The 27,288-nt window shown below is 40.9% G+C and overlaps 1 protein-coding gene across 7 annotated transcripts in view; it reads right to left on the bottom strand.

The window, feature by feature from the left end:
* Positions 1-27,288, bottom strand: part of PHACTR2 (phosphatase and actin regulator 2) — a 142,078-nt gene that overhangs the window by 36,807 nt on the left and 77,983 nt on the right. For all 7 annotated transcript variants that reach the window (XM_065057243.1, XM_021294783.2, XM_005507722.4 and 4 more), the window contains exons 2-4: positions 12,157-12,324; positions 5,097-5,177; positions 2,078-2,236 (exon numbers count right to left, since the gene is read on the bottom strand). In XM_065057243.1, the coding sequence (XP_064913315.1) occupies positions 2,078-2,236; positions 5,097-5,109 (172 nt within the window). In that variant the 5' untranslated portion in view covers positions 5,110-5,177; positions 12,157-12,324. The remainder of the gene's footprint in view (positions 1-2,077; positions 2,237-5,096; positions 5,178-12,156; positions 12,325-27,288) is intronic.

Raw genomic sequence — 27,288 nt, 5'->3', positions numbered from 1 at the left:
ACACTGTGAGCATTAGCAAACCTCCACTCTGCAGTTGTCAATTCCTTGCTCTGCCAGTGGGTGTGGGTGTAATGCCAATCTACTGCATCTGCCATTAAAAATCACTGAGGATTAATCTGTCAGGTGAGATGCATCTGTGAGATGCAGTGGGTTTCACTCTTTCACTGACTCTCAACAGACTGGCTCATCTTCTTGCTTAATGTGCTACAAAGAATAACTGAAGTGTATTCACAATGACTATCCAGTGAGTTGTACTAGATTTGCACTATGTAATACCATTGCTGATGTATGGAACTGATTCTTAATGCCTTTTTTTGGGCAGACTATTCCCCTGCAATAAATCTACCTTGTTATTTTTCAGGGGAGTCAAGTTGTTTATGCATAGAAAAATGTCATGTTTAGATGTAAGAGGAAAGTATACTTGAAGTGTTTTGCGTCTTCTGTATGGTCATATGGACATTCTACAAATCCTAGATGTCAAGTTTGCTCATTTTTTGTTTTTCTTCTTCTTCCTCTTCCATATATACTTTATTTTCTGAGAGGGACTGGAGTGACAGCTATACATTCTTCTGTATTGAGTCTACTCCTGTACAGCAATAATTTTTAATTTCTCCCTGCAAGGTCAACACAATATATAGGGAGTGTAGAATGTAATAATGTGTCTGAAAGAGAAATTGAACCTTTCCTGCTTCACTGGAGTTCTACGTTCTGCAAGGTCAGCTAGAGGGGATTTCAACATAGTTAGAAATGTGTATTTCTAAAAAAAAAAAAACCAACCCTGCACCTTAGGAAAAATTCCAAGATCTGACAGTTCCAAAAGTCTGCACTTAGGGATGTGTAAAACAATAACTAGTCTGATCTAACCCCCAAAGTTAACCTGAACCATTTTAAAGCAGTTTTCCATGTCTTTTATAACTTTTTTCCCCTGGCCCACTACACATCTGGTTTTAGTTGGCACCAAAAGACAGATGTATTTAAATGTCATGAAAAAGGCTAATCTTGTATTTCTGCCTTGTTGGGAGACAGGAAGTACTAGAAATCTCATAAGAAATGCAGTTCTCCTTGGACATCCAGCTACTTTTTACATAGTCAAGTGATTTACACAGCTCAGAGAAGAATTCAAATTTTTGTATTAGCCAAACTGACCCTCTCAACTTCCAGAGGCTCATCCATCACTAGGCAGAGGTTACCAGAAGACATTGGAAAGGCTGCTCAGTCTCACAGCCAGACATGAAGTTCTTGATCTTTTGTATCCTTGCTCTTTCCTCTAGGAAAATCCAATAAATGGAATAGCATTTAAGAAGACTTTTTGACAGGGAATGGAAGTGATGCATTATTCAAGAGGCTAGAGAAACAAAACAAAACTGTTTAAAATCCTGTGATTCTGCATTAATTTTTATTTTTTTTATTACTCAGTCAAACTCTTGTTGACAAGGTAGATCTGAGTAAAGGTAGCAAAATTAATATGGACTTTGGGACTGCTAAATATTGAGCAGTATTTACTGCAATTCATCTATGGAAAACCCTATAGTCATTAAGTAAATTCTCCATAAATTACCTAGGTTCAGTTTGCGGCAGTGATGTAGCCTCTTGAATATTTCTGAAGAGCTGAACTGCAAGTAATTAAGATTTAATGAAAACCAATAGGAATGAGTTGCTGAAATTACTTTTAAAATGATACATGGTTTTTAAGTGGCTTAAACACTTCGAACTTTCGACCCATAAGCCACCTCTACAATTATATTGCAAGGTGATGCATATTCACTTAGCGTCTTCTTTCACAAAAGGAAAACCTGAAACCAAAGCTTGCCCATGGCTACAAGGAAAGGCTCGCATTGAATTTAGAAACTGAAAATTCCTGCACACATTTTCATGCTCAGACCTTATTAACAGCTGCAGTAAAAGGCATGCCTACCAGTGACAAAATACTGATGTTTCACAAGTTTTGTCTTCTTGACAGGTTCTGCTGGCATCCTTGTGGCAGAACAGGACTCACAGCATGTATTGGTGCTAATGGGAGAACATGTTAGTATTTTAAGTAGATGAAAAACAATTTGCAAAGAATGTGTTGATTTACCTTTTTGATCTTCTTGTTTTCCTTCCAATGCTGATGCTTTCTCTGGTGAAGCACCATTATCTCCAGTGGCTTTTACCACATTTTCTTCCTGTATAGTTTCTTCACCAATGGCTACGGTGTGTCCATTTGAGGTTTCAAAATTTACTGTTACATCACCATCTGAAATGAAAATTTAAATGCTATTGTCTAGTTTAACCACTTCCTTAGCACCTATTTACAACACAGAGCATCCCTTTGCTTTCAAGTTTCCATGGAAGCAAAGCAGAAAGACTTACTGGAATGTGAAAGATCAGGCTGCAGATCTGCTCTGAAAAGTCAACGCTGTAAAGGAACTCTATAGGCTTCCACATTCTTTTGAGTGGACACCTTTGCTGTAGAGGGCCTGGAGGTGTATGTGGGTTTTCAGGTCCAGCTTCATGTCTTTACACATTAACATCCCATTCTCTTCCTCCCTGCATCTCGTTTTAATACACAGCAAAGTGTGCATGGCCAACATTGGAGATGTGATGCGTTCCAACAGGCTCCAAATCTGGACAGTTGGGGGACAGAGTTGCAGGACTACTGTGGTGCATCCCAGTAGGTAAATCAGCCAGGAATTCGGGCAAATTCTTAGAATATGTGTGCCCAGTTAATGAATAAAATAGGTCTCAAAGTCATTATCCAGTCTTCAGAACCAAGAGGAGGTCTTCCTGTGTCACATATCACACCTTTTTAAAATTCTGGAAGTCAATTTTTTTCCCAGCTCTGATGATGTTTTACTCACCCAGACTGTCTCAGTTATGAGGATTTTTTTAATCCTGAAAAAAACCTGTTTCTCTTCCCTGTTGTCTCACCATTCCTGAAAAATGCTACTTACTCTTGCTGGCTCATAGCTTTCTCTCTTGCCCTTGTTTACTGATTTCAGTTCTCTGTTCCACCTCTTCCTGTCCATCAAAAAAAATATGCAAATCTACCTGATCCCTTCTGGTTCCTCACATTGTTTCTTCATTAACTGTGGTAATTCCACTCTCTTCTTCTCCTCCTCTTCCTTGCTGTGTGCTATGAGACCTGGATGTTTGACAGTTCCCTGGTTTCAACACAATTATGCACTTCTCTATTACCACGCTGGGCTACTCCATGGGTTAAGTTGATGGTTTCATTCTCACCCACGCAGTAATGTCAACTTGATGTGTAAAAATTAAGTTCTGCCTTCTTAACCTTGTCTCATTCACGAAGCTGAGAGTTGCACAAGGTTTCCTCTCACCTTACTGCAACATTCAATTTCTTTAGCTCCTTTCTTCCAGACGTTCATAAATCCATTCTCCCCTCTCTGCCTCCATGTGTGGCATTCCCACCTCTTATCCGTGTCAGGGCTCTGCAAACACCTCCTGCCTCCAAGTGGCACTTTCCACTTTCTTCTTTGTCCCATGTGAAACAGTCACTTCACATTTCTCACCTCTTACATTTCAAGGTTCCATGCAATTTCCCCATCTAGCTTCCACCTCCACAGTTATTCCTTCTAACTACCTTGACACTGCTCAACCACCACCTTTTCTGTATCTCTTTTGCTCTAGCACCTTCAAACCAATCCTGTATTCTTTCAAACTGTTCCTCAAAAACTATAATTTTCATCAGACAGGAAGTACAACGTGATGAAGGCAACACGGACCAGATTGGTGGATGTCTTAAGGCAGGAGGAAGGAGAGAAAGTTGTCCATCTTTGCATCCATTTCTCACTTTGCTCCATCTGTGTAAGGGATCCAAAGTCCCATCCCCCTTTAAGAGTAGAATAGAGGGGCAAGGACACTGATGACCAAAGCATACATGCTTTTAGCACAAAAGATTGCATTTACGTTCAGAGTGTTCGTAACCAACCTGAAATGTTAACACATTTCATTAACTGTGCCAGTTGTCTAAATGCAATTTACAACCATCAGTGGACAAAGTCACAAGGTTCCCCAGTAAAGCATGTAGCAAAAAAAAAAAAAAAAAAAGTAACAAATTAACAGAGGGACAAACTGAGGTATGGAGAGTTTGCATTTCTTGTTTTAAGTCAAAGACAGTGGTAAAGACAAATTCAGAAGCCAGCTATGCTGAATGCCATAGCCTGGTCATTAGCAAAACACTGTAAAGACAAGTGATATCACATGTTGACAAACAAGCTCTTTACTTCTAAATATCAATGTGTACACTATGAACTATACACATTGATACTTCCATGAATCTTCAGCTCAGGTAGAGTCACATAATTTCTAGGAGAAAAATATTTTTGGAAATCGTGAAGTTCTCCGACTCCCTGATAAAATGATGAATGGTTTAATTTTAAGCTACAGAAAATTATTTTACTCACTTGGCTTTTATTTGATCTAGATTTATAGAAGATCAAGAATATCAGAATACCACTAGAATCATAATCAGATGTAAAAAAGGGGTGATAACATTGTTTACTCATGCTTTTAGAAACACACATTCTGGTTGATACCACTTAATAAACCTTATAGCATTCTGAAACAAGTGGTATCTTCCCCACATTTTTAAGTTTGTGTCATTTGTGAATGTGGTCGGTGTGACAGTGGTGGGATCTCTATGATCCCAGCACTGGTACTTTTTTGTACCTGAAATAGATGCTAGTGATTTTCCTGGGAGTCCTGAAGCCTCTAATTTTTCAGCCAAAACATCTCATATTATTTTTCAGTTGCTTTAGACAGCAGACTTTGACTCAAAAAACAGGTTAATCATTAACTTAAAAAATTCTGGCAAACAATAAGTAGGAACGACAGGAGTCACACTATTCACAGGGAGCATCAAAATACTTCAGGATATGACCAGAAGCCAAATGGTGCACCTATGGCATAAGCAGTTCCAGAACACAAATCTCTTAACTACAAGTTTAGTTTTTTGTCAGCTGGCCCAAATTACCTCTCACACTCCTCAGTTTTGTCTCCTCATACCTATTTATACTATACAGAAACAGTGTAATAGTGGTTTTATCATCCAGGTTTAGCACTTAGGAGCTAAGTTCTAGGTAACACGTTATCACCTTGCTCAGGCATTTCCTTCAGTACTCCCCTTCTTATCAGCTCCTCTCTGCTTTGTCTTGTCGAAATCTTCCTTTCCAACACTAAAGAAAAAGCACAGTTATGAACAGATTTATTCTCATACTGCTGATGCTTGTAAAAAATTTAGAAAAATACTTCTATTTTAAAGAAACCCTGAGAAATCTCGTTTCCTCTGATTCTGCAGAAGTAGTCCGAGTTCTCACGAACGCCCTCTGGAAATAACCTCCTACGATTTCAGGCACAGAAGAGCGCCAGCCTTCAGCGGGGAGAGGCACCATGAGGCTTCCTTTACAGTCAGTGGAAAGAGGTACTTCCAGAGTGAAACTGAACTCATCCTAGCACAGGTACTTCATATGTAAAAGCACCTCTTTACCACTGACTGGGGTCATTAGCTCACCTGGAGACACCTCCATCTGCTTTGTAGATGTTTTTGAGTTGGGAGAGACAAATTCTGCTCAGTGGAAGCAACTCACAGGGTAGCCTTTATGACACACAAACTGTTTCAAAGGGAAAAAATAACCTTAGAAGCTAGGAAGTTCTGTTCTAAAAGGGAATAATATCCTCATCCAGGCTGGTTGGCTTTCATGGAAAAAAAATGCAGTATCCTGTTTTTAGGTTAAAAAAAAAAAAAAAAAAGCAGAAAAAACCACAAAAAAAGACTGACATGAAGCATTTTAATTATTATATTTATTTCCCATGGGAAAAAAATGCTAAATAGTTTTATATGTAAAAGCATTTACAGATGGCATAGTAGAATAACTCTCCAATGCATCCCACCGCCAAACCAATTCAGTTGTGGTCAGTGATCTGGTAGGCCACTTTAACGATCCAGGGAACCATGGTGCACAGTCCATAAAATATGAGTATCACTTGTAAAATCCTGTCTTCACTGTTAGGAAAAGCTAATCTCCCATCCTGATTCTGTGTGCATATGGACATCAAAATGCAAGTGATGTTTGGAGTTCAAGCTGTGGGCATGTGCCAAAAGCTTCAGCTGTGCTGGACTTCATCCTATTAATGCTATGGGATAGGGTTATTTATCTCATTGACTAATTCAAACACTCCCATAATCCAGTTACTCTCTATGGCCAGTCTAATTGCTGTATGTAGATTAAATAGAGATCACCGCTCCTGTTAGGATAGGCTGTGAGAGTTGGGGTTGTTCAGCCTGGAGAAGGCTTCAGGGAGACCCTGTTGTGACCTTTCAGTACTTAAAAGAGGCCTATAAGTAAGACAGGGACAGACTTTTTAGCAGGGCCTGTTGTGATAAGACAAGGGGTAATCGTTTTAAACTAAAAGACGGGCGATTCAGACTAGACATGAGGAAGAAATTTTTTACAATGAGGTTGGTGAAACGCTAGCACAGGTTGCCCAGAGAGGTGGTAGATGCCCCATCTCTGGAGACATTCCAGGTGAGGCTGGACAGGGCTCTGAGCAACCCGATCTAGTTGAGTATGTCCCTGCTCATTGCAGGAGGTTGGACTAGATGACTTTTGAAGGTCCCTTCCAACCCAAACTGTTCTATGATTTTAAAAAGCATTGTCAACCTCACTTGTACCAGCCCAGTTGGAGCGAACAGCCATATGAAGTGATGGCTCCTATGAGGGCACCGAGAGAGACAGTTTGGTGCTTCTGAGAAACTTACCTTCCATGGATAGCAGCTAATAAACATCCCTCTCCACAGCAGGTAACCCTGGCTGCTGATTTTCACCCAGGCTGGCAGAACTCAGCTGCCTGAAGGCATCATTGCTCACAGCTTCCCGCTCCTCCTCACCAGAGAAGGGGGTGGTTGAACAGAAGATGAAGCAGATTCCGCACCTCTCAGATTTACAGCACTGGGTTTATTTCTCACTCTGCAAAGTGAAGGGCATCATCAAATGCCCCATAAGGGATGTACATCCCTGCCAAAAGAGCATGGACTCCTGGCAGAAGAACTGAGGGCAGTAAGCATTTTGACCAGCCCAGCTCAAGCTACCTGAGACTGCGAGATCAACAGCTCATAAATGCAAACAGCACTGGCACAAGAACATGTAAGGTGGCATTAGGTCTGTATTTATAAACTCAGGTACTTTGTGGGATCTGTCTGTTAAAGGTCAAACCTCCACAGCATTCAAATCACATTTGACAATACAAAGGATCACATGAATGTGGCTGCAGACCCTCTCTCTAAATCTGCCTCCTTGGGGACAGTGTGGTAGCTTGAACTCAGGTAACGTTAGGCTGCCTTGGGTCCCTATCCAAAATTATGCAGGAGTTCTTCCAGTTTTTCCTCATGGCTTCTTAAGATATATATGCCTTGCAGCTGTGCATCACACGTGTTATCAGCATGGCAAACAAAGCACAGGAGCATGCCCTATTCTTGCAAAGAGTTTTTCATGTAGGTGAACATATATATTCACATGAAGGTCCCTTCCAACCCAAACTTTCTATGATGCTATGAACTAATTATCATGGAAAATGTCAATTGGCATTAAGAGACATTAACTCCTTACACTTTTACTGGAAGACCTCAAAGCATTTTATCAACATTACACAGGTTTCATAACATACCTTAGACATAACTATCTCAGTTTCACAGATGAGAAAATTTATGAAAAGATAAGCAGCTTACGTCCCAATCCTTCATCATCTAAAATGCTAGCCATGAGTGATACTTTTATTTAAACTGATTATGCTTAGTTACTTCAGCTTGAAGAGATACTTTATTTAAAATATTATTGGGCCCATGGAAGGAACGTTAGAAATCATGCTAGTATTCACTATGAGTATCATAATTTTAATTCCTACAAAGTCAGAATTTTCATTTAAAACAAAGTGACCAAAAATATGTCCCCTTGTATAAAAGGAATGAGTAGCCTGTCTTTATGAACCTGGGTGCTATTTAGCCTGGGTGGGTTCATCATTATAGTTTATTATATTTATTATAATTTATAATTTTTCTGCTTATTACAGTTCACATTTACACAGTTGAGTATTTTGATTATCACAGCCCAATTGCACTGAGCTTTAAAGGTCTCAAACTACCTGGTTGAGCCAATCACATTTGACTACTGCTACGTTTCAGTAAACTCTCTTAAAATAAGAGAGCTACCAAGTCAAGTATTCAGAAGTCAGGAAATGCTTCAATGAAGGCTGATGAGTGTGCAGATGATACAGCTTTCATTTGCTTGTTATATATTTTACTTTTGCCATCCCTGCCTTGTTTAGGATAAAGACTGCACTGTGTTTAAGGAAGGGTTTCTTTGCATAAATTTTAACTTTACCTTTCAACCTGGGGCCCAAACCTCATCTGAGGAACAACCTAAATTTTCATTTGAACAGAAAACTCTTAGTTTTCCCAAACATCACCCCAGCAACTGAGTGAACCAAAGACAAAATGTTTTTTCCCCTTGACACCCATGTGAGATAAGCAAAGGTGTTATTGTGACTGTATAGACAGGCAACTTATGGTGTAGGAAGATTAAGTCATATTCTCAAACATGCTGACATCTGTTAAGCATTTAATTTGAGGTACCTCTTCAGGTGTAATTTCCCACATTAAAATTGTGATAAACAAACAAATAACCCAAAGCATAGGAATTATAGTTGAATTGCCTACTTATGGTTCAAAATATCTAATCAATAGAAGTGTAGCTATGAGCAATGGTCATCTGCTGCTGAGCTAATGGCACAGACAACTGGTAGAAACAGCTATCATCTACCTGCAACACCTGGGATGGGTGCAGGGAGAGGATGGTAGTTTGGTGCTTCCACCATTGTCCTGGTTGGCATGCTCCCTCCTCTCACTATCTCTGTCACGACATCATTATCTGTGTCTTTCTCCTTCACTTGAAGAAGTTCAAACTTCTTTTATTTGCTTTTCAGACCTACCTCTCTTCCTTGTTCTAGTAGAACTTGCCACAATATCCTACCCATTTGCTTCTCCCATAAGCACAACTTTATCTCTATATTCCTGCTGATCAGTTTTGCAATATCTGATCTTACAAGTTATTACCTGTTCCTCACTCAGGAGTAGATTAGTAGTACTATCCTGGAACAGTTATATGATAAATACTGTTAGCTGTACCACCATCAAGTGGGCATCCTTAAGCTGAGTGACCAGCTGATCTTATTATTACAAATATTTTCTATCATGCGTGTATATGATAATGTGTGTATACATATATATATATATATCTGAATATATATATGTCTGTGATATATATAATACATAGATACATGTGTATATACAGAAGTGTGAATATATATAGTATTTCAACATTAATATCAACATACTGTTTTTAACATTAAGCAATAATAAAATGGAAATAACTTCTCCATCAGCATACATGTATGTATTGAGATTGATTACACAAACAAGTTACTCCTGACTCTGAGTACAATTGGTTATCCGTCCTTGTCTGCTGAGGAAGATGAGGTGAGGTAGACTCCACTCTCAGACATCATGGTCCAGCAGACTCAGAAAGTCCCATGTTAAAATCCTTCCTCTACCACAGTAAAAAAAATCAAAGCTTTTCCTGAGTTTAGGTGTAACTGTCAGCAAGTGTGTGAATTTGTCACACTGTATGCAGCCCTCATTTACTTGAGTAAATCTTACTTGCCCAAGTAAGCAGTTTCCACCCCTCCCTTCCTACCCCCTTCAAAAGAGACTGTTTAGTGATATTTAGCAGCTACAAACCTCAGGGAGACTTAAAACCCATGTGCTGTGAGATTCTGGATATTCTCCAGTCTTTAATTTTGCTCTTCTAAGAGAAGCCCAAGAGAATTCTGATCTTTAATTTTTCTCTGACCTAGTAAGAGCTAAAATCGCCTTCTGCTCCCTGTCTGCATATACGCTTGCAGTGGAGCTTTGAAGCGGCATCTACTTCGTGCCAAGACACAAACTGCTGCCTTCTTTTCCTTCACAACAAAACATTGTGGAGGGAAGAAACCTTTGAGATCATGCCATTTTCTGTTTGTTTTTACTTAATTTTGAAAGCCCTCTAGGCAGAAAGCATACAACCAGTGCCCAGAGAACAGATTTTCTGAGATACAGCATGGAAAATATGTTGCTAAAGGAAAAAATCCCAACCATCATTCCCACATTGGCACAAATATTTCCACATCTAGTCCTCCATCTTTTTTTTTAATGTTTGTGGTATTTGCTGTTTATGAACATCTTTCAGTTGCTAGCATAAGGGAGTCACGTGAGTTTTGTACCGCATGGTACAGCCCTGGCAAGGCTGTAGCAAGAACCTATTTCAAAAGCCTATTGAAAACCTGGACAAAGCAATAAAAGCTCCTTCCAGTACCCCACGTTCTATTTTAGAAGAAACTCTTGCTTGTAAGACTGGATTGAGGCCCTCTAAAGACAGACAACACAACATAAGGAATACTGTATTTAACATCAATTTACCAGATATTGACTTGTAAAAAGTAACTGCAAAATGACACATGCATTATTATTTAATGGCATAACAATTTAATACATACTAATATGTTGTGACAGTTTGGGGAATCTCTGTATACACAGCTTATGAATGGTGATTATTCTGGAGAATTCACTGCATATAAAATCATATACCTGTCCAACAGTAGCTGCAGAACATTCAGGAGTTATTAACCAGAAATAACTTTGTTCTAGCAATATGATAAAAGTACTGAGGAAGCTGCAGGAAACTGGAAGGAATGAAGGAGACAGCAGACTGAGGGGATTTTTTTGATTGCAGTAGTAGAAGAAATAGTGAGGGTTTTTTTGCAGCACACCCAGGAAAATAAAATGAAATAAAATAAATAAATAAAATAAAATAAAAACAACAAAACAAAAATAAACCAACCCAACAGACTGAGAAAAGGATTTGAGGATGAAAGATTGCCCAAAACTTCAGTTGGTATCTGGAGTGATGATGGCCATAGAGAGGATGACTTCTTTTAGTTTTTTGTGTAATATTTACATGTTTAATATTTACAGGAAGCATGTTTTAGAAGTTACAATGAAAAAACACAGTTTCTTGCTGTAATTGTCAGGGGTTGCTATGGGTTTAAAATGTCAAGCAGCATACTCCTAAGAGTTCAGGAGAGCCTACTGAGGACACTTTAGGAGATTAGTATTGGTTTTATTGCCTAGAGCCATGGAATACAGTCGACAGAGGGCTTGCACTGTGGTAATGAATCTGAAGAGCTCATAGGTGCTCCCTGGACTCTGATTAAGCTCAAGTTTAGAAAAGCACAGCATCAAATGTCTGAATCCCAAAAGAGAAGTTTGGGATTCAGAGAAAGCTTGGCCAGAGCTGTGACACACAGACACACACACACACACACATATATATATATGCAGGGTGGCATTCAGTTTCCTAAATGTGGATATCTATAGCCACTTGAGATGCCCCTGGGTTTTGGAGATGTCTGTACAGGGATGACGAATACGATACAGAACCTTCTGGGAGGTCAGCCAGGACCCTTCATAGCATCTCAGGTGGCACCAAGCAATTGTGTTTAGCTAAGTGAATCCCAGCCCTCAATCTTCCTCTTTTCAGAAGGAATATAATTCAATCACAGCATTTTATTTCAGACCACCCTTCAGGCATTGCCAATGGTGGCAGAGCAGCCTGTCTTGAAGGTAGTGGTCGCAGAGCTGATCCTTTTTCTTCTTCTGGGCACAGCCACATCTGCTCGTCCCCTCTGAACAGGCCAGACTTCTGTCCCCATGAAGGCAAGGTTTGGTTCATAATCCAAGTCACTGACTGTATTAGAAGGACACAGAGACACTTCCAACACATTTGAGAATATGTAATACAAAGCCTAGTGTTTCTTAGTTAAGAAAAAAGAAGAGCACTATCAGCATCAAAATAATATATAATAAATAAACTGCATATTTTTGGTGATAGTTTCAGGACAGAAGTTCAACAAGGTTAGGTTTTTCCTGGCTGAGGATCCAACTCTTTTTCTGTATGTTAAAGACTGTGCCTAAATAATCCCTGCCATCTAACAAGCTCCAAGAGCTTTTCAAATATTACTCTGCAAAGCCATCACAGTGTTTTCTACTATTTGCCACAGACATACCTGCTGATGTTTCTCTGAATTTGTCACTAGTCTTCTTCTTTCGCCATTTCCAAGGTTTAAAGATTTTGCCAATGCTGGAGAGTTTGCCCTTCCTCTTGAAGGGGGGAGTTTGGGATCCTGGGGCTGGTCCATCTGAGTTAGTGATCGAAGCCTTATCCAAACCATCAACTGTATAAACAAGAAAAGGGAAGGTAACTGGAGGATGGAAACCAAAATATCACCCGACAGCTGAACTCCTCCACTACCAGATTGTAACCGGCTGTGTGTGGGTCCGTTTGTTTTCTGTCCAGGGAGGCAGCCAAAGGGCATTTGACCGCAGCCCATGGCCACAAGCCAGTCCCCACCTCAGTCTGCCCTGGGCTTCACTGCTGCTCAGCACCTCAGCTGCCGCGGGACAGAACTTCCTCCTTGTGACGCACATCTGGCGCATCTGCATGTTTCTGCGGTTTTTCGTCGCTACTGGAGAATTTCTTTCAACACATATTTGGGTGACTTTTTTCCCTATCTTTGTAAAGCTGAATAGTGAGCTGTCATCTTATAGAAAACAAAATCCTTACAACGTAAAAACATAAACTATTTCTTTGGAGTAAAATTAATCCTTTCTTAAACAAGCTCTGCAGACAACTGTTCTGGCAGTGGAATGGAAATAAGTCCATTTGATATCCCTGGTAATCAGTCATTCACAGCACAGCCTGCAGTGAGTCAGGCTTCTTATTAACAAAACGTATTTAACAATAAACTTTTGGGCTGTAGCCAACATTTAACGAAGGATTACTTTTCTGCAAAAACATATTGTGTGATTTGAAAATCAATATTTATCATCAATGGCTGTAACATTAAGTTTTGTGAACCAAATTAAGACTCATTCCACAACATGCCACAGCATACAGTTGAAATCAATTTCCCGGAAATTTCCTTGACAAGTCTACTATTATCTGTTTCTATTTAAAAACTGAGGTTTCTTAGAGCCTTCCATTTGTGGTTCTGCAAACACTTCAAATGTGCTTAATTTTATTCATGTGAGCAGCTTCACTGAAGTGACTGCGATTACTTACATACATAAAAATTAATCACTGGCTTAAATATTTGCAGCATAAGGACCCTGGAATTGCTTTCATTCATCTAAACATTCTAATTATAACCAATTCGGAACAGAGTTGATGCCACTGTCAACAGTAGTAATGATAATCATAGATCATTAAATCAGAAAGTGCTATTCAAAGAAAGAAATATCACTGTCCTCATTTTACAGATGGAAAATATGAAGCACAGAATTGTTAAGTGCTTAATTTTATGTTTGCCAAATGGCTTCCTGCATCCTGGTACTGTGTCCTAGCTGCTAAAAAGATATTCAGATTCAGATACATAACATCATGGTGCAATCTTCTTATGCTGTTTCTCAGACAAATGGCATTTAATGAGTCCTATATTTGTCCTAGGCTTTAGGTTGATACAGGATGCTAAAAACGTTTTGAAACAATCTACTGGGAAAAAAGATCCATTGTATAACTTCACTGAAGTCTATGAAGATAAAACCAGAGATAAATTTGTATTCAAATGAATAGCATTTAAGTCAACAAATATGAGTGAGATATGCCATAAAATGTAATAAATCCTGTATTGTCAGAGAGATGGAAAACTTCTCCAGGATAAATCACTGTTATTCAGGTGTATTGGAATTTAAACTTTTATTTTAGTGTCTTCCTTGAATACTTTCTAGTCTATAACATGGAGATATGATGGAAGAAAGGCACACGAATGAACTTCAAACGTAAAAAGCCAAGGTTTTGGTAAGGAAACAGATAGGTCTACTCCTTGCACAAGTACAAAACCCCCACTTCCTCACTTGTGCATCCTAAAGAATGTAACAGGGTGATCTTTCGGGACGTTTCAGCTGAGACTCCCTTAAAATGAACCATCCACTACCCTACATACCCCGAGAAGCTGGGTGAGAGGTGGGGATGAGAAAACCACCAAAAGCAGCAAAGCAGCAGGAGGACCTTTGCAGGGATGCCTCACCTGGAATTAGGGATCCCACTGTTGGTCTAGGCTTACAGTCACAGCTTATGTTCTATAATCCCCTACAGAATACAGAAGCCTCTGCTGGAAACTGTGGGTCTAAGGGAGAAGTACATTTACTTGGAGGGTAGTTATAAAGATTAGAGGGCTAAATTTATCTTGGCAATTCCAGTTGACACAAGAAAGGGCAAGGGCCACAGCTTGTGGCTGGGGAGAGTCAGCTTAGATGCAAGGAAAGCACTTCCAGGAGGTGGGTAGCACAGCACTGGATCAGGTTTTGGAAGCTCGGTCAGGCAAGCCAGGGCTGACCTCACCTACTGTCAGTAACTGTCCTACTCTGACTGAGGGACTGGACTGAGTGACCTGCCGACATCCATCTCAATGAAAAGACCCATGGCACTAACGGTTTTGGAAAGAGACGGTTACTCCATAAAATCTGTGCTGGTAAATCCAAAGAATCAGAAGTGAAGTGCTGAAGAGAGCAGGATCTGGTGGCTGAAGAGTTTTGTTCTGGGACAGGAGCCAAGCATTATCTCACTGGCAGAGGCAGTCCGTCAGCTCATTAGAGGGAAAGGCTACCCGCTCCTTGGAGACAGCGGGATAAAACCCATGTTCTTGTCTCCATCAGCTTAGAAAGGCTGGGCTACTGATGTGAAGAGCCTGCACCCCAGTGACAGACAGCACAGTCTTTATAAACATAGATCTTTTCAAATCCTCCTGGGTCATGGAGTCCAGACTATTGCAGGCAACAACTTTCACAAAAGCCTCATCTAAATTTTTTTCGCCAGTGTCTACCAGCAGGAATGGAGGAGGATTATGGCTCAAATAGCTCCCCACAGAGAAACATGAATTTGCATCAGTCCCTGCTCTGCCCTCTGCTGAAAATATTTAACTCTGAAATAATGATAAGCATCCTAGCTAAGCAAATCTGTCTGCATCAAATGAGCTAACATCTGAAAAAAGGGATCTATTTTGTGGTGAATCATTCTGTTCAGGAAGACTGCAACTTTTGAAAACACGATTCAACATTTAACTCCTTCTGACGATAAAAGATGAGGACTTGATTTATCAGATGAGTTCAAAAAGTGCTCATAATTGGGAATTTAATAAACCATTGACCGTGTACCAGTTCCTCCATTTGAAAAAAGGACCTAAATATGTATCTGGAAAGGAGGAATAAGCATTGCCAAACACCACAAATTGATTTCAGAAATAATCTAAGATAAAGTAACATTTATAGGAAAAAGGACTTATTTATATTCAAAAGCAATCATAAAGTAGCGCATTTTACTAATTAATAAGCTGCCTAGGAAAAAAAAAAAAAAAAAAAAAAAGAACTTCAGCAATGACATTCCAGAGCATTTAAGGAGAGATCTTTTCAAAAGCTATTACTCCTTATTTTTGAAACACTCTGCAGGAAATTGATGTTAAAGATTTACACTGTTTGCTTTATAGGTCCTGTACTATTTAAGAATGAAGTGGTGTATTTTTCACCTCGGAGAGCTTATCCACCTTCTATTAATCTTTATAAACATTATACATATTCAATGAGATGAAAGGAAACATCCTAGCTTTGCAAGATTAGAGGAGCTCGGTCACTTGTGTCATTGTTTTATTTGTACAGTGTCTTTAAGTCCTGCCTTCTTCCCACCATCTTCAAAAAGCCAGTGAGTCACTTCACTGCCTTCAATAAACATTATTATTAAGTTTGACATTAGGACTTTTGACTATACTACCTGCATAGTTTATGTTATTATATTCCAGTCCTCTGTCCTAGGTGAAGATTTTATACCCGAAGTGTACATAAGAAGTAGTATATGAACGATACATGTTGATGTCATGCAAAGAAGAAATCTTGTTGTAAAAGACCAAAAACCCTGCTGAGATACTGTGCAGACAAATCATTCAGGCACAGGCCATGAGCTGGATGAAGGACACAAAAAGGAGAGGCTCTCACCAAGCTTGTGGGCAGCCAGCAAACATCAGTTCAGTTCATGGATGAACCCAAATTTCCCATAAACACCCAAAGATGGAAATGCCTGAACACACCTTATCCTAGGAAGGCTACCTGCAATAAGCCACACTGATCTGCCTAGCTGCATAAGAGACGCTTTTCTGCTTTGAATTATCTCCAGAGATGCTGTGTGGCTGAAGCAGGTGTGTGAATTCACCACAGTTTTCCTGGGGCAAGATACACTTCAGCACCGAGACGTTCATGTCAGCACTGACACACACTAACACCTTCTTCAGGTATGAACTTACAACTAACTTTACAAAAGCAAAACGCAACAAAAACTATCCATCAGATCATTTCAAGCAAGTTTAATATAAATTCCTCTGAAGCAAACAGCTGTGATTGTGCTGGGTCCCATGCCTGCCAATCTGGAACGCATTAAGACCATTTTTTTAAAGTTTTGACTTAAGGAAAATTCCTGATCAGAAAAAGAGGGCTACATTTATGCCATAGGTTGTTCTGTATTTCTACTTGTGTATATTTTTACTCTTGGCAGTGAAAGTGGAAAGCCAGTAGAACCTAACCTCACCACTGAATACTAAGAGTAATAAGATATATGGGGGGAAAAACCCCACACCATGATGTTCCCATACTATTCTTTTTCTAATAGAACCATATTTAAATCATTAACAGAACAAAATTTCTTGCTTGTAGTTTATTACAATTTGAGTTGCTGATGATTTCAAAAAGGTCAAACCTGAGTAACTAGGTAGCTTGCTACAGTAGAAGTATACTCAAAAGACTTTTCTGTAGAAAAATCATTTACTGAATCTGAATAGTTTTAAAATTCTCATGTTAGACAACATTCACATTTAGTCCCAATGAGAATTTATGAGATAGACTTTGCTGTAATCTAGCAGGAATATATTATAAAATTGCTCTTTAATAACTCTTATCTGAATAGTGTTTTAAATGGAGTTCGGTGTTGTGTGGCCAAAACCAACATGATATGAAAAACATGAATAATTTCAACTTAGTCTTACAGAAACTCCAAGCTGATAAGTACACTGGAATCAATGCTAATAAGTGAAGTTTAATAAGTCTACTCTTGTCACAGATTCTTAAGATACTGGAGTAAAAAACACTTACAATGAGTCCAAGAAAAGAAATAAGGTAGAATTTAGGTGTGTATGTCAAAAGTTGTGCTATTGGGAGCCTGAGAAACTCTGATCAGGTGTTCTCTGAAGGTATAGATGCCGTAATTCATGACATTAAAATTATCTGAAATCTCTGCTTCTCTTTACACAAAACAGCACTCCAGCATGGAGTTTCACAGCAGAGCAGTTTTGGTGATGAAGTCAGCCTGGGAAGTTGCTTCTTTGCACTTCCATCTGCTTATTCCTGACCTTAAAAAATATGCCATCCCTTCAGTTGTAAAAATACAACTGTTCATTGGGCTTAATCGCAAGCAGATCTCTGAATGATCCCAATCAAAAATGCGCCCCCCTTCCCACCCTCTTTCCTTTTTCAAAAGGCAATTTTTAATCTGGGTCACTTCAGCGAATTAGTCTTCAGCACAATCCTACAAACCTTTGAAGTGTCCAGGCTGAGTGAGGAGTGGGCTGTGGCATGGGCAGATACTGGTGACGGGGCTGGGCAGGCACCTAAACCAGCTTCACAGCTGCAGGCGGGACACCAGGACACTCCAGCCATGAACTTGACCGTGCTACACAGCCTGGCACATACCAGTTACCTGAACGTGGTTAAGTCCACAAAATAAACATGCTTTTGCCTAGAGCATTCACAGGATAGGTGGAACAATTGGTTTCCCCTTCCGGAATAAATAGCATTGAAATCTACCATCCTTCCCTTCCCAAAGAACACCCTAACTGGGAGTGGGAGTCATGGCCCTCTGCAGAAACCAGATCTGGGGCCATTCAGCCACAAGCAAGAGAGAACACCAGGAGGAATGTGATGTGGTACTCAACTAAGTCCACTCATTTACACACATGAGGGAATTCATATGCGTCATGGGTGATGAAATGTGCATGGGACTTCTGCAAGAAATACAGACATTATACTTCAGATGAGAATGTACAATATCACTTGAATCTTTCTCATACTAAAAAACACCAATTATTACAGGATGGCAATGCTATTAAACCTTCCAAATGAGTAGTCAGCAGCATTTTTTTTTTTTTCTTTCCTCTGCCTCTCTACCCCCTCACCAGCACTGTTCTCCACAAATGATCTAATCTTGCTGGAGCACTAGCATATATATTTAAGAGATTCTTTCTCACATTTGGGCTGTTAAGTACAAGACAGTACCAGCAGGTGGCAAGTTTTCTTCTTTCTCCACCCCTCTGAGTGCTGCATCTTTTGTGTTGCAATCCCTTCTCTGACCTCCTCATCTCCAAGACTCATCCCTACCCCTGCACTGCAGTTCTGGTCTGGATCCTTATAAAGAAAAGCAAAGTGGAGAGTGGCCTGATGAAGGAACAGTCTGCCTACAGTCTCTTCTCCTCTCCGCTGTGGGGAAACACGATGAAGAGGGGAAAAGGCACAGAACCAAGTGCTCCACCAATATCCAGGTACTAAGGTAGTACCAGCATCTAAGACTTTCACTAGCATTGGGTATCTTGCAGTATTGCCATGGTATCACTGCATCACCCTTAAAGTGTGTGAGGATAACCTCTTTGTTTTAACACAGGTGACTCAAGGCATTGCCACCTCTAACCATAAATGAATTAAGAAACACAACAGAAGACTCAACGGCTTCAGTTCAAAGATACCTCATTGGTGGATTTGGGTCTGAAGGATTCCTATGCTTATTAGCTACTGGGTAGCTGGTACAGTTATTTTTTTTCCTCTTCCTCCCACTGCACCCAGCTGCCCTGTAGGAATGTGCTACAAAAGCCATCTTGGTTCATTGAGACCTCAAAAACTCTTCTGACAGTGTTATGATTTTCTATACAGTCTTGCCAAAGGGTACAGAGTTGGAAGTCATGGTTTTTATGCCAAGAAAATCAACATGTTTATGCAGCTGCATATTATCCTCATTTAGTGACAAGAACAATAACTCATCGACTTGCTATAGAGTATGGTAAGCCGCTTATTCCTGAAGCTTACTGGAAAAAAAATCAAGACACTGCATGGTAAAATGTTTGACATGGTCATTAAAACCCAGAAGTCATTCTGATACTATCAATGTCACTTTCTATAAATCTCTCAAATTCTGTGATATTATATTGATTTTTCCTGACCAGAACCAGATGGAAAGACAAGTTTTTTTCCTTCTCCCTTTTTATTTTCTACTTGGAAGGGAAAAAATGCAACTAATCCCCAGTGGATAAACTGACAAATGGAAGAGCTATAATCTACCTCTGAGCAACACAATGAATTGGCATATGAATGCTTTTGCCTTGCCATACATCTGGAGCTTAACTTTGGGGAAACTCTGTCATGAGCTAATTGACTTGATTGTGTTTTAATTAAATGAAAGGAAAAAGCTGAAGTTCAGATGTAGGCGGCTGAATGGTAGTTTCCATATGGAACTGCCAATATTGCAAAATGTTAATTGGACCTCCTGCTGGCAATGAGCTAAACAGGCTGGGTAGCGGCTACTTCAGAGGGATGCTGGCTGCTGCCTTGAAAGAGCCAGAGGAGATCCTCCTGGAATTACCAGGGCAGGAATGGATACAACTGTCTGAATGCCTCCAGGTTTCTACAAGGATATACGTACAAACACCTTTTGGGTCATCAAAGTCACACATGGACCAGCAGTGCCAAAGTCCAGAAAGGGCTGAACCTTGTAACTCGCATCTCACCACAGCAAAATGTTACCTGGCTGCAGAAAGTCAAATAGTGCAAGGAGGTGCAAAATTTATCTTTGTTGCATCTGGAGACAAAAGGCCATACTCTGCTCCTGCACCTGTGATCAGTCTCTGCCTAAGCTCTGCAAAAAGCACAGGTGCTGCTACACAGGCACCTACAAGGGAAGGAAAGCAATAGCACAGATGCCTAAGGCTCCACGTTTCAGAGAAGAAGGTGTATGGCTCCAAGGAACGCCCAGCCACACTGTCCTCTTCTATAGTACCCAGAAGAGGAACATGAGCAAAGTCCCATGCAATGGTGCTACCTGCCACAGGCATTTATTCTAGTCCTCATTCTCTCACCTGTACACCTGGGATTAACTTGCTCAGAGCCTGGAAGAGCTTGTTTAACTATCTGTCTCTTAGATAGGAAGCCCTTACCCCACAAGACACTGGTCACCAGCAAGCAAGGAGGTGACTTTACCTTGCCTTCCTACTACCTTACACGAGAAACTGTAAACAAACCAGTGCTAACTTCAGGGCTTGAGACACACTTGCTGCTTCATTGGGGTGAAGCATAAAGGACCTCTTTGCTTTAGAGTTACTTTAAGTTTTGTGGTTTTTTTTTGTTTGGTTTGTTTTGGTTTTTTGTTGTTGTTGTTGTTGTGTTTTTTTTGTTTGTTTTGTTTTGTATTTTTTTGTTTTGTTGTTGTGTTTTGTTTTGTTTTTCCCCGTGTTCACAATAACCACATCAACTTAAGTGCTGTTGGTTGTTTTGTCAAGTTACAGGCGATCACATTATCACATTAGCTACCACAATCTGTCTCTTGCTAATGCAACCCAAATGTACACAATGTGCCTGTAACATGCAGCTTCAGAATTACTTCATGGTATAGTTTTCACTCCCATTGTGTTAATTGTACAGCAAAAGAGCAGTTATTGCTGTAAGGCACTCTGTAGAGACACTGGAAATACCACAGGCAACACAGCTAGTCAGGGCTACCCAGCCTGACTAAATTACACCTCTCATGCAGGAACCCGTACAGAGTTCTTGTCCGCTCCATCTGCACTGGCATGTGAGCTGGGGGAGCACTGCAGTTATACCTCTATGATCACATCACCTTTCTTCTCACCTGTTTCTTGTGTCAAAACACTCTAGGGGTTTGCTTAAAGTCTAAAGGAAAATAAGGACCTGACCTTATGCCTGCAATATGCCCACAAACATGTGTTTGCAATTTATTTACATTTTGGCACTACGCAGTCCTTCTTAGGACACCTGCACTACTTCCTCCTCTTCAATCAAATGTTTAACTTCCATCCTCTTGGCATCCTAAGAAAGGAATAAGCAATAGTTCAGCAATCCCATTATACAGGTCTGAAAGTGATCTGGCCAAAAATCTTCCTGCTACCTCCTCTCTGACCCGAGCACAGCTGGCTCCGACCAGAAGGAAAGGGATCATGAGTTTAACGCAAGCTGCTTATTCCCTTTTTCTCAACCCCAATACCTGAGTGAAAAGCAGCAAATGGAAAATTTCCTGACAGTTACATTTTCCAGATATATGAAACACCAGGTCAAAGGTCAAATTCTGGATCCAAGCAACTTCTCCACAAAAACAGGGCGGGGGGGGGACAGGCACAGTAAAAGAGACGTGGGAGGACAGAAAAAAACAACAACTAAAAGACACGTACATAAAAGAGCTAGCAAACTACTTTCAACAGTCAAGGATTGATAATTAATGCTTCTTGTGTCAGAATATTAAGGGATAAATCTCCTTGAAGTACAATGGTATAGATTTCTATTTATAGTTTTAAAATATTTTTGCATAATTATGTAATTCCACCTAAAAGTAAGCTGCATGTACTATAATGATATTTTTTTTAATATCACATATCTGAAAACCAGAAAACTGCAGAACTGGAAATATTTTCTTACTGACTTTTCTTGGTATAGCCTCAATACAGGGGAGAAAATTAACCACAGTAAGTTTAAATCAAATATTTTTTAACTACAGGCAAGGAGTGAAACTTACCAGCAGACAGTATCTCGAAGTGTGAAAATAAAGCAAAGCAAGTATATGGCCTCTCTCCTGTGTAGTAACGAACAGGAATTAAAAGGAAACATTTCTGTGGTGATTAGAAGGTATGTAATACTGATGCTGAGATAAAACCGGGCCACGCCTGTCACAGGCAAGCCTTTGGCCCTGTTCCTGCTTCTCCAGCTAGTGGCAAAGTTACTCACCATCTGCCTCAGATGGGCCACGAGCCCTTGGATGCCCCATCTGAGTAGCAGTGGTGTCCGCTGAGGAAAGGGAAGGTGGGAGAAGGTTCCTGGTGCTGGCTCATCCTGACAGGAGAGCCGAGGCGACAGGTATGCCATGTCACTGCCCTGCTGGGACATCCCATCCCTGGCATTCCCAGGAACTTGACAAGATGAGAAACACAGTCTACAGGAATTTGGGGAAAGGGAAATGGAAAGATGGAAAGTGAATGCAAACCTTGTCATCTAGTGCAAACTCTGCTGAGCAGTCTCTGTACCATCAGGCTGCTAACTCCCGGGCAGGTCCAGATGCTCTTAGGAGCCCGTTTGCCTTCAAATAGTGAACCAGCACAGCCTCAGATGGCACTTGCCACTTGCTATCTGAGCAGAGTTAAAACGCTGGCAAAATAGTCAAAGCACGGCCAAAGTTACTCTGGGTTGTTTCAGCTCCCCTCCATACCCGAACAAATGCAAGCTTGGAGCTGCTTCAGATCTCAGCTGGCTGGTTCCTCCAGAGGTGTACGTCATCCAGAGGAGGGTTTTACTCTGCTAACAGCTCGCCTACCCTGCTAAAGGACCCAGAGCTGCTGATCTCTCTCCAATGCCTTTTGGCCATTCCCTTGGTGCACCTGGAAAGACAGAGATTGCCCTGCTGGCTTGCTGGATGTGTCCCCAGAAGCCATTGCCACTGTCAGCAGAGGCAGGACACAGGTATGGCTTGACAGAGATGCTGCCCACACAAGTGGGTTCCTGGCCCCCTCATCCTGTGCTTTTACACTGTGATGACAGAAACATCGGCTGAACCACCAGCTGTGCTGGTGACCGCTTGTGAGGCTGCACTTTATCACTGCACTGAGCCAGAAGAAAAATAACCTTTTGCCTAGGCTTTTAAAACAAGTGTCTTGCTACTACTGACACAGGTGGGTCAGGCAAATAGTTTTGCTGACCTGGTTGAGCTGGGTGGTGTGTCACAGAGTTGGGGCAGGAACAGAACAGGGAGGGGATGGGGGAGAAGTCTGGGAAGAAATGGAAGACTTCTGTCACGAAGTCAGTACCTAGCTCACTGCCGGCACAGCCCGACACCTTCGTGAACCATGTCCAGCGCTGAAGCAATGATGGCCTGAAGTGCTAACACTGATAGCTGTTTTCCTTTTCTGCATGAAGGAAGCTGGGGAAGGAGGTACACATCTCTTCCCCACATCACACTCCACCCACCCCACCTCATTCCAGACCACACAGCACTCTTGCTAAATACTATTCCATGTGAACATTACACATGTGCTTTTCCCTTTATTATTACTATCTTTAACAAAATCTTTCAGAATTAACATGTTTATACATCTGAGAGCAGGTTTGGTTTTGTGGGCTCCCCTCCCAGCACTTTCTCACATGTAAGTATTACAACAAGGAGCTCTTATTCTACAAAGAACAGAACATTTACGTACCAGAAAAAAAACCCTTAGGAGCAATTTGATCAGTCATGTAATTAAATCCCCTATACAGGACAGCCGGAAGCTCACTGTGCTGCCTTTTAAAAGCGAAATTTTCTTTTATACTGGCACCACTTCAACACCTTTTTTTCTAGTACAGGAAACAGCATATTTCACTTGTCCAAATGCGTGTAAGTCAAACCTGAAGCAAATAGTTTCTTTTTGCAACCCTGCTGGCCTCAGAACCCTGCTGGGGAGGTCAAGGAAACTTTTAAATCCAACCAGCAAATTTCTGAGTGTTGCTATCATTGCAAATGTTTGTACAAGCTATTAACTCTGTAGTCTTTGTAGGGAAAACTGTGCTTAAGTTCAGTTTTTAGCTGCCTTTAAAATGTTTGTCTTTGTTGCTAGATACCAGCTTGGATAAACAATAATAATAAAACTTCACCACACTCAGAAGAAACTATGAATGATTAAACACAGGTCCTCTCAGTCAAATTGCCAATTTGTCAACTCTAAAACCGTGGCCTGTAAAAATTACGCGTATCACTCTGTATGTATAATATCACAGTTCTGAATACAGTCTAAGTCATGTTCTTTGCTATGAGGAAATGGAAGTTGCCAAGTTGCAGCTGACTTTTATTCCGCATCATATTCCATTACTCTCTCCATCCCCGGCCGCTCAGCAAACAGCTGTTTTATTCCCTCTATCTTGTTCTTTATTAGGGCCAGGGTGGGGAAAATCGGACACAAGCTGACATACTTGTCAGCCCAGCTGCTCTTCCTCTGCCAGTTTAAACTTGGACAGTCAGGGGCATGTTCATATAAAAGGACAGGTCTGTGTGCAATTTGTAATAGGATTCAGTTATACTTTTAAAAATAGCGCGTTCCCTTTCCTACACAATAAAAAATAGTTAGTCCCATCAAGTAAGCTGTTGGCCCTGTAAATCACTAGAGCAAAACCCAGTGGAATTATAGTACTACCTTTATGTGTATTTGAAAGCTGTAATCAAACATATTTTGGACTTCAATTTTTCCATGGCATCAGTGTTTATGGAAGCACGTCATGGATAACCAAAGACCTTTGGTTGGAACAAACTGCAAACGAGAAAGCAGGTCCCCTTCGGCTCAGAGCACCATGATGCCATGCAGGAGAGTAGCCTGTTTGCAGCCCGGGGTGCAGATGCTCATGGAGGTGGAGTTGGAAACTAGGACTCCACTTCTCTGTGGGAGGGCCAGCAGCTCTCTCCTTGTAGGGCCGGGCACCAGCCAGGACTAACCAAAGCATCACTCCCCCTGGAAGGGAAAAGGATGGGGTTGGGGATGATGGGGAGACTTTGTCTTGTTGTCAGGGAAGGCACAAAGAATACGCTCAGCTCTTTCAGCAGATTCTTCCCTTAGGGGAAAACTCTCTAAAAGCATCATCAACATGGCAGATACATAATTGATACCTTCATTTCCCCACTTGTTTGTCTCATGCTGTGTCTGAGGACCCCACTTCTCCTCTGCTCTTAGTTAATAATGAATAACTATTATTGCAGTGCTTAAGAAGGCTGATCATGGATCAGAACCTCTTTGTGACGAGAGCTGTACAAACAAAAACCATGAAGACCATTCTTGCTCCAGTTCTAACTATAAAATGAAAGAGAACAGCTTGAACAACAGATTTCTGATTTTTCATTGCCACCTGCTCAGCTGATGCATTTGTAAGAGTTTTTAGCTACCAAAAGTCCATACGATTTTGTTCGCAGTATGTCCTTTTCTAACACCTCTCTCATTCAGACGCTGGCACTGAGCAGTCATAAAATATACCTTTGTCATCTGTAGACTAAAATAAAAAGCCAACTTGAACTTCTATGTGACAGTTTTAATTGCACTGTTTTAGCTAGAGCTGGATGAGCATCCCTCGAGTCTGAAAGCAATTACTCACAGAAGAAATACCAGACCCCATCTTCCCCCCACCAATTTATTTCAGTGCTGTACTATTACAGAGCTACAACCTTCATTCAGTACTTAGAGCTTCCATGCACATCACTAATAAGAGTTTTGTGCCAGCAGTGATGCCTCTTTGCTGGTGAGGGGGATATGAGCCCACCCAGCTTTGTCAGCATGCACCCCTGCATTGCCATTGGGGAACACCTTTCCTTTCCCTACTGAGCCAGGTGCAGTTAGGAGCTATTGTAGCCCGGTGAGAAACGTTAAGCCTTCCAGTTACCATTAAGATGTATTCAAGCTTGCCCTGAATCAGATAATACATTAATTTATTTACCTTGTACAAAACCGTGTACAGACATCAATTATAATTTAGTCTACTTAGCCAGACCAATGCTGATGGAGGTCACTCCTGCTCTATGGAATGACACACTCCCTTTAAACCCTAAAAAACCCAAACAAACAAACAAACAAAAAAAATCAAAACCAAACAAAAACCAACCCCACAGTTTTCCTTAAAAATATTTATTTTTAATTATTATTTATGACTGCAGGGGTAAACCAGGCTAAATGACCCTTGAGTAATTACAAGCCAGAATACAAATGAAAACACCAAAGCGGTTTACTTTAAAAATCCAATGAAACTGAAGCTGCTTTCTTAATGATCAGGATTTCATAGACTTTATGATTACTCAGATTCTGTGGTATCTTTGTGAGTGCCATGCCCCTGCTGATATAGATGAACTGAACACAAAACCTGTGTTTAGTCACTCAAAAGTGCCATTGTAAGAACTTGATTAAAAAAAAAAAGTTGGTGTAAAAAGCCTGAATACAACTGGCAAGCCCTGCACCTATTTCTAGCAACTCCAAGCAGCAATGGAAATTCAAAATCCTCCCAAATAAAGTATGTACAGCATCAGGGTTCACCAAATTAATTTTCGGCTTTAAGATCTGTAAAGATTTCTTTTTGAAACTACTACCAAATGTTTTCCTATAGAGGGAACATTATGTAACGAAGCACTTGCTTGCTTCCAGCGGTCCCTGGGAAAGCCAGCATCCCTTAGGAAAGCCTACAGTAGCACTTCAGAAATTCCTGCTGCCAGTTTTTGTGTGTCCTGTTTCTCGTGCACTCATCCCATGCTTTCTCCAACTCACCCAAAAACTGATGCACTCAACGAGGGCAAGAAAGGGCTATTTATTCACTTATTTAAGAATTAATCAAGATGTGGACAGAGTCTCCCAGAAAGAAATGAGCAAATGCTGAGTTTCCACTGGTGGTCTTTCCGCAGTGGTCTTTCTTCAAGAATTTGCCCAGAGGCGGGCAGACCACCCTGGCAGTCAGGGGTCACTTGAGTTCCTGCTCAGCAGCTCTCAAAATAGCATCGCTGAGGGGATCCAAGGAGGTAAAGGAAAGCAGAGAGCCCGCATATGATGGATGTTCATGCCCCCACACTGATGGGCTGCAGCTCTGGGCTGGTAATCAGAGACTGAACAGAGTCCCCATGCACTTTTGCAAGGCACAACATCTTCATGGTCACCCTCCGAGTGCTGCTCCGACTGTGTGGTTTGAAGCCTGTGAGCTCCAACCTTGACTGAAGGAGCGGAGGGCCCTCCTGCAGCCCCCAGCAATTCACCTCCCTCAGAAAATGCCTTCTGGGAAATTCTCTTTGCCACATTCAACAAAGCACCAGCGTAATTTCATCTCCAGCAAAATACCCTATGTATCAT

Source organism: Columba livia, chromosome 3 (assembly GCF_036013475.1).
Source record: "Columba livia isolate bColLiv1 breed racing homer chromosome 3, bColLiv1.pat.W.v2, whole genome shotgun sequence".
NCBI lineage: Eukaryota > Metazoa > Chordata > Aves > Columbiformes > Columbidae > Columba > Columba livia.
The sequence above is the reverse complement of the archived record's forward strand: the minus strand, read 5'-3'. Positions and strand labels throughout refer to the sequence as shown.